This window comes from Nelusetta ayraudi, unplaced genomic scaffold (assembly GCF_046127955.1).
Source record: "Nelusetta ayraudi isolate G7.1 ecotype Tasmania unplaced genomic scaffold, CSIRO-AGI_Nayr_v1 ptg000094l, whole genome shotgun sequence".
NCBI lineage: Eukaryota > Metazoa > Chordata > Actinopteri > Tetraodontiformes > Monacanthidae > Nelusetta > Nelusetta ayraudi.
Genome location: NW_027466144.1, coordinates 3,017,155 through 3,025,000, shown reverse-complemented (window position 1 = coordinate 3,025,000; position 7,846 = coordinate 3,017,155). Strand labels below are relative to the sequence as shown.

General features: G+C 48.3%; 2 protein-coding genes across 4 annotated transcripts in view; one reads left to right on the top strand and one right to left on the bottom strand.

Annotated features, from left to right (window-relative positions):
- Positions 1-2,551, top strand: part of tgif1 (TGFB-induced factor homeobox 1) — a 5,372-nt gene extending 2,821 nt beyond the window's left edge. Inside the window, exons 2-3 of the mRNA XM_076047552.1 lie at positions 1-76; positions 1,066-2,551. The exon at positions 1-76 is cut by the window's left edge and continues 154 nt beyond it. Coding sequence (XP_075903667.1) covers positions 1-76; positions 1,066-1,779 — 790 coding nt within the window. The 3' untranslated portion in view covers positions 1,780-2,551. The remainder of the gene's footprint in view (positions 77-1,065) is intronic.
- A 1,932-nt stretch (positions 2,552-4,483) lies between these two features.
- The window catches only part of dlgap1b (discs, large (Drosophila) homolog-associated protein 1b), an 80,766-nt gene continuing 77,403 nt past the window's right edge, over positions 4,484-7,846 (bottom strand). For 2 of the 3 annotated variants that reach the window (XM_076047509.1, XM_076047510.1), the window contains one exon: positions 4,484-7,635. In XM_076047509.1, the coding sequence (XP_075903624.1) occupies positions 7,420-7,635 (216 nt within the window). In that variant the 3' untranslated portion in view covers positions 4,484-7,419. The remainder of the gene's footprint in view (positions 7,636-7,846) is intronic. The other variant, XR_012929090.1, reaches the window with a different exon arrangement.

Sequence of the window (7,846 nt, the reverse complement as noted above, 5' to 3'; positions counted from 1 at the left end):
GCACCGCTACAACGCCTACCCATCGGAGCAGGAGAAGGCCCTGCTGTCCAAGCAGACGCAGCTGTCCACGCTACAGGTATGCGAGGGGGGAAGATAAGGGAGCCCTGCCTTAGTGTAAACAGATAGGTGCAAGAGTCTGAGAGGGAAGAGGGGGGGGGGGGTAGACGTGTCATCCCCGGCTGAATCATTTCCTGTCTGCGCGGCAAACAAAACATGACACATGCGGCGGTGGCGAATTTGAAGGTCATCCAAAAAGCCAGCAGCAGCAGCAGCAGCAGCGGCGGCGGCGTTGCGACACTCCAAGCCCCACAGACGGCGCAGAGTGAACTCACTCGCTGCGTGTGGAGGGCTTGGCTGAGGCACCGGGGGCAGGAATTTCCCTCCCTCCAGCACCTTCCCATCCCAGCTGTCTGGGAACAATGCAGAGTCATTTGCACGGTTGGAGCCAGTTACAACTAGCCTGCAGGACTGGCAGGGAGGAGGGAGAGGGAGAGGGAGAGGGAGGGAGGAGGAGGGAGGAGGAGGGGAAGGTGATTATTGCAGTGACAAGAAAGACAATGTTAAAAACTAGCTGAAGGGAGGATTAATAGTTTCAAACTTTAAGTGCTAAGATTTTTATTATTATATATTTTTTTATTGTTTGATTATTAGAGTTAATGTCTGTTTTTTTGTTTTGTTTTTTAAATAGATAGATAGATAGTGTCGGTAGATGTACTTTATTGAGCCCAAGTTGGGAAACTACACTGTTGCAGCACTCAAAGAACTGCACAAAAAGTAAACTACTGTCAGTAGTTACAGAAACACTCAAATTAATGCGCAAACGACAGTCAACAATCTGATTGGATCCTGAACAATAATAAAAGCAGCGTCAACCAGTTTCTAGACTGATGCCTCTCTTGGAAACACAGGTGCCGGCTGCACCTGGAGACGAGCACACCTGCAAGATTGTCGTTGCTAGGCAGAATCTTGTGCGAGTCACGTGACGCAGCTTTTCACAGCTTCTTTTCTCTCCCTCCCTCTCTCCCTCTCTCCCTCTCTCTCTTCCTGTCGTCTTCGCCTCGGCAGGTGTGCAACTGGTTCATTAACGCGCGGCGGCGGCTCCTCCCCGAGATGCTCAGGAAAGACGGCAAGGACCCCAACCAGTTCACCATCTCCAGGAAGGGCAGCAAGGCCGGCGACGGCCTCTCCGACTCGGGCTCCCAGTCGCCCAAACACAGCAGCCCCGTGGCGCCGGCGCCGCTGCCGGCGGCGGCGGAGGAGAACTACGACCAGCGCGTCATCCACCCCTCCAGCTTCGAACCGGCCCTGAGCGGCGTCCTGCGGAAGGCGGCGTCCCCGTCCCCGTCCCCGTCCTCCTCCCCCACCTCCACCTCGGCCTCCCCTCCGCTGGCGCTCGTGCCCACCCGCCCCTCCGTCATCTGTCACACCACTGTCAGCGCCGCCGCCATGCAGCCCAGCCCGACGGCCTGCCACCCGCTGGTGCCGGCCATGAACTGCGACCGGGTGGCCGAGCTCTTCCAGTCGGCGCAGGCGCTGCTCCGGTGCCGGGAGGAGGCGCCGGGCAGCCAGCCCACCGCCGCCGCCACCACCACCATCATCGCTGGCGGCGGCGGCGGCGGCATGGAGGGCAACCTGAGCCCCCGCAGCGGCCTCTTCAACACGCCGCCGCCCACCCCTCCAGACCTCACGCAGGACTTTAGCGGCTTCCAGCTGCTGGTCGACGTGGCCCTGAAGCGGGCGGCGGAGATGGAGCTGCAGGCCAAGCAGCTGGTCTCCTAAAAGGGGGAGAAGAAGAAGAAGAAGGAGGTGGTGGAGATAGAGGAGGAGAAGGAGGAGGAGGAGGAGGAGGAGAAGAGGAGAAGAGGAGGGGACGGAGACCCTCCCGAGTTCAGAGACTTGTCTGCACGCAAACAGAACAAATCCACATGAAAAGCCTGATCATTTCTATTTTTTCTACACCAATCAAATCGACGAGGATGTTTGGTTTCTTTTTTTGTTTTGTTTTGTTCCTTTTTCGTTTGTTTTGTTTTCCTTTTTTTTTTTTTTTTTTTTAAACGAAAAAAAATATGTATTGAGGTGCCTTGGCTGTAAGTTGTTTATTCATTTCACATACATGCGTATGTATTTACATGTGTATCTTATTTGCACACAGGGACCAAAAAAATGTTATCCGAGAAATGCTGCCCGTCTCGTGTCTTTCCATTAAACTGTACAGCGTCTTTAGAGAGCCGAGCTGCAGAGGTAGCGTCAGCCTTTCCTGCGCGGACCAACGGGACGGCTTGGTCGCACAGACACACACCGACATGCAGACAGACAGACGGACGGACACGCGCGTGTTTACCGTTGTACATTTCAAAGATCAGCCCATGATTGATCTGCCTCATTTGTTTGCACACTAAAGGCAGAAGACGGTCATCTCAGTGTCTTAAACGTACTTTGCTCTTGGCATCTATGACAAACTTATTCACTACTGTAGTCATGCTAAGTGTTTTCATGAGTATAAGTATAGTTTTGATATTTTGTTGTTATTTACTTTTACTTTTAGCTTTTTGTTTTTTTAAATACAAAAAAAACCTCTATGCTTTTATTTTGTCGTTTTAAATAAACATTCTTTTCTCCCGCCCCTCTGCCCACCAAGGGATGCTTCAGATGACCAATGTAGCAGGTTCTTAGTCTGAGCCTTCATCCCGTCACTCAGCGATATTTTTTATTTTTGTTTTTATTTTGTTTTTTAAACGACGGCCAGTAGACTGGAAAACGAAACACTACAGATGTCTTTCCCGCATTCGCCCTCTTCCGAACCGACGAGACGGCAATGTTTTTCTGAAATCACCAAAAGAAGCATTTTTCATGTATGATAGGACCATGTGTATAGCTAATGTGACATGATGCCCAATGATGTGATTTCTTTTCATACTGTGCAATGTTTGTGGCAAATAGGGGGTCACATGGGATTCAAATAAAGTTTTGTTTTTTTTCTACACCGGAGTTTGATCAGCGCCTCTTCTTCCCTCCCCGAGAGATCAAGTCGGCTCACTTCAAGCTTACACGCGTTTACGCCAGCTTTGTTCTTGTAAATCCCTCGGAACTTTGCGAAGATTACCGATTCATCCCTCCAGGATGGCGGCGAGCGCATTGAGTCAGAGGGACTCCAGTAAATAAAAAAAGTAAATAACGCCGCTCTGGTGTCGTTTCCGAGGGCCGCCGCTCGCCGAGACGCATTCCTGCGTGTGTGTGTGTGTGTGAGTGAGAGAGAGAGAGAGCGTGTGTGCGCGCGAAGGCTTCACAGCAGCTCGCTCGCCAATTAGCATAATCCTGCATAAATTAGCGGGGAGCACACAGCAGACGTCAACAGTTCCTTGCCAGCAGGGGCCTTTGTGCGCGGCTGCGTCTCAATAGAGTCAATGGAGGGCCGCCGTTGGCTCGGCGACCGGGCGAGAAGGACAGCTGTTCCTCACGACCGCGCCGCAGCTTCGCCTCAATGGGATTCTGTTGTGATTGGCCCGCTCTTCAAGTTATGACACCGCCGTGCTCCCTGCAGCCTGACGCGAGGCCTTTTTTTTTTTTTTTTTTTTTTTCTCTCTCCCTCCTCCCTCTGAAACCAAAGGAGTTTGATTCATCGAAAGGACGGCGGCAACAATCTGCGCTCGCTACGCGGCTGACAGCAACGTGAGATTGGATGACAGGAGTTCGGCCTCCAGCGAATGTTTTGGACGTGCTTCAACTCCTGTCAGTGCAAGTCTCAACGCTTTGAGTGACAAAGCCAGGACGCGATAACTGATGACTGCTCCCCTCTCGTCTCTGAGGCAGGGATGCAAATTATGGATTCATTCATTAATCGTTGGTTGATTGACCTCATCGATTGATTAACGATGAATTGATCAGCGGTGATTTTTTTTTTCCTGAGAACCTAAATTTCACAATGAAAAATGTGTAAGGAACACATTATTTAACCCTTAAATAATGTTGAGGGTCCAATGTGAGAGAACAGTAAAACATACCCTAAACATTTGTCCTCTGACTTTAAGTTGACCTCTACTGGCTCACATTTCAACTTGTCCTAGGTATGTTATGACCATCACAGTATCTCCAGGTGAGTTGCTCTTTCCTGCCACTCCACTATTATAATGATATTAACTACCCGTAGAAAAACATGTTGTGTTGTGATGAATTGCTACTAATTTATTCAATTCAATTAACTGATTCATTGTTAACATCCCTACTCTGAGGTGAGACACCCAGTTCCCCGACAACCACTTCCGCCAGCCCCCCCCCCCCCCCCCCCCAGCCCCCTTCCCGCCCCAGTGAACTCTGCTCGCTTGAGGTCAGCGCGCCTCGACCTCAGCGCGACTGATGTGTGAATGACGAATCACCAGAAGCTGCGCGTACAGGAGTGACGGGGGCAAAACCGAGGCCAAAGAGTGCTGCCTAATTATGGGGACCCGCCCCTGCGGAAGGGAATAGCCCTAAAAACACACCAGGCTGGCCTTGTAATCTGTTTAATTATATTCCAATTGAAAACACATGTGGAGACGGGGAAAGAAATGAACAGCAAAGAATGATGGCAATGATGTGTATATATATATATATATATATATATATATATATATATATATATATATATATATATATATACATACACATATATATATATATATATATATATACACATATATATATATATACATATATATATATATATATGTATTTTTTTAATGCTGATCAGAGCTCTGACACATGCCGTAACATCAAGACTGTAATAACATTAATTACAAAATGTAGATCTGCTTAATATGATACTTAATAGATTTTTTTTTTAGTTTACATTTACAGAGGGGAAACATTCATTTATATACAAATATTGATTTCAATATATATATATATATATTTATATTTAATTTGAATTAGTTTTCTTTTTTAATATAACTACATCACAAGTGTGAGAACTGGCCGGAATGCCGGAGTTGTCTGTAATTAAAGCACAGTCCGACATTCTGGCTGCTGTCTCCCTGCTATACGAGGAGTGCTATGTCTGATATGTCGATATTATAAACACGAATAAGAAGGTCAGTTATCAGTTGACAGACAGTTTCATGAGTATCATCGGAGCCCTCGCGTGGCCGGCCGGTTCTCAGGGCCAAAGTATTTCTTTTCTTTTTTTTTTTTTTTAAAAAACACAATAAAAAAACAAACAAAAAAAAACAAAAACAAAAGTAAAGTCGGCATTCACAGAGAATGGCATCGAGTGTGTGTGAACTGCAGTGAACGTTTTCGGGAGCGCACTCACAGCAAAACGTCTCCTCGCCTGCGGGCAAACAGTCCGGTCGGGACAGGTGGCATGAATATACACTCAGGTTCCAGGTCGTCAATGGCACAAAACTTTATCAGATCGATACAGACAGTCGGACGGCAAAAAAGTCCCCGCAGATTGGTACAAAAAGGACGACACGATGGCGAAAACCCGGCTCAGGATTGTCTCCACATTCAAGCAGCCTACAGAGAAAATACCTTGTCTGGTGTTGGAGTCAATGGAGCGGATGGCTTGACGGACACGTTGATACCTTGTTTAACACTATGGCCTTCCCATTTGGCTGGGGTATATTATATATACAGTTAAAGACAAAGCCACAGGTCACACACATGCGCGCACGCACACACACACACACACACACACACTCACACACACTTCTTCCCCTGAGACAGCTGTTGTGCTCGACTATTGTATTATAGAAATTAAGGCTGATCACTGAAAAACAGAAAGGACGCACGCAGACGCACACACGCACACACACACACAGAAAAAAAATCAAAACGAAAAAAAAAAGTGGCTGTCATGCAAAAGTAAAAACCAAACACAAAGAAAAGACATGAACACAGTATAAGGGCCTCGTTGTCAGTGCATAATAAGAGACACAATCACAAGAAACAGTCATTGCTCTCCTACTCGGTTCGTGAATTATATATTACAAAGAAAAAAAAAAAAATCACAATTGCGTGTCAATGATTGCTCGGTCGAGAGGCAGAGATAGTGCACACACAGTGAGGAGGAGGAGGAGGAGGGGGGGGGGGGGTAGTCCCCTGCGAGTCCTTTTTAGTTGACATATCGTCCTGTGTGAAAAATGCAAATTACAGTGCAGCTACCGTCTCTGTGCCGAATGCCTTGCGTGTCGATAACTGCTGTAAGTACGAGTCGGACAAAGAGACAGAAGACGAGTGAGGCCGGGTGAATCTCTGCATGGACTTTAGTTCCGTTCAGTGGGTGAGATTTTTTTTGTTGTTGTTCTTTTTGACTAAACGTGACGATTACAGTGTTGTGATTCTGCTACCGTAGTCTTGGACGGAGTGCGGGGTCCCTTTCCACCTGGAAAAATAGGAAGCACTTTGAAAACCAACATCTCAATCACCGCGCACACATACACACACACACACACACACACACACACACACACACACACACACACACACACACACTCAGACAGACCCCCCTCACATGCACAGATTAGCTGTGTGGCGTTTGTTTCCGAACAGTGATTCCTTTTGTGAATTGCACTCTTGAAAGAAAAGAGACAAACAACCCCCTCGTGACCTCACCTGGGGGAGCGGGATCGAACCGTCGCGCCCTTCCTGCGACTTATGCCCGACGTCAAAGTAAAAGACCTTTTTTTTTTTTCCCCTCCCTCCCCAGACAGAGGGCCAATTGTTTCCTCCGCCGGCCCTTTTTTTTTTTTTTTACCCTGGTCATTATTTTCTGCCACTTCCCTCTTTTTCCTAGAAATAATTTGCAAAACTGGCAACTTTTTTCCTCCTCTCCTTAAATCCGATTTTTTTTTTTCTGACAGTATAAAAATAAAATCAAACACAAGTCACTGGGTCAGTTCACTCCGGGGGCCGAGCGCATTATTTACCTTTGTGTGCGCGTGTGTGTTTTTGAGAGTAAGGACTGTACACACATGCGCTTCCGTCAGCGTCTCTGCACGTGACACACGTTGAAATGAAGCATCGCTGCTGTGCTACACCTGGCTTCTTTTGTAAGATTAGGCCACTTGAACAAAAAAAGAAGGATAAAAAAGGATTACGTCTCTGGGGAGGGAGGGAGGGAGGGAGGGAGGGAGGCGGGTTCGCTACATCGAAGCTGGAAAAAGTAAACAAAAGAGGGTTGAATAAATAAATCAACAAGTATATATATACATACATATGTATATATGTATTAAATGTACATTTCTTGCTCAAATGACGTGACTGAACCCCACAGTGTTCTGGGAAGTCTGCAAAGAAAACAAACAAAAAAAAACAACAAAAAACAACAAAAAAAGACCAAATAAAAGGTGATTATTTCTATGCTAGCACCCAAGCGTCGCCATTCAGTGCCATTGCGTGGACGCAACATTGTGTTCGTCGTGCTTTGAGTCCGCAGAGTTCTCATAGTCGGGTCTGAGCCTCGGGGATATAGATCTCGATACTGTCCGCGCTCTCCGTGGCCGAGCTCTGCCGCACGGAGGCCGCGCGCTTGGCGGCCAGCAGCCGCTTGCGGGCCTCCAGGCGCTGGCGCTCGGAGCTCTCCAGCGAGCGGTCCCGGGCCAGGGGAGGGTGGCCCTTCAGGGGCTTCTTTGGCACAGGAGGGGGGATCCTTCTCTCCTGGACAGCAACGACAGAGAGGGTTTGAGCCGCGCGGGGGGGGAATGCCGAGCTAAGGAGTTAGGCAGCGGCGGCTCATTGGAGAAGAGCGAGGGGGTTGGACTGCAACGTGGGAGCATGCAGCGCCGGATGAGGCTACGTGTCACAGTGTGTGTGTGTGTGGGGGGGGGGGTTGAGAGAGCACGGCGGCGGCGGCGGCAGAGGCAGCGGC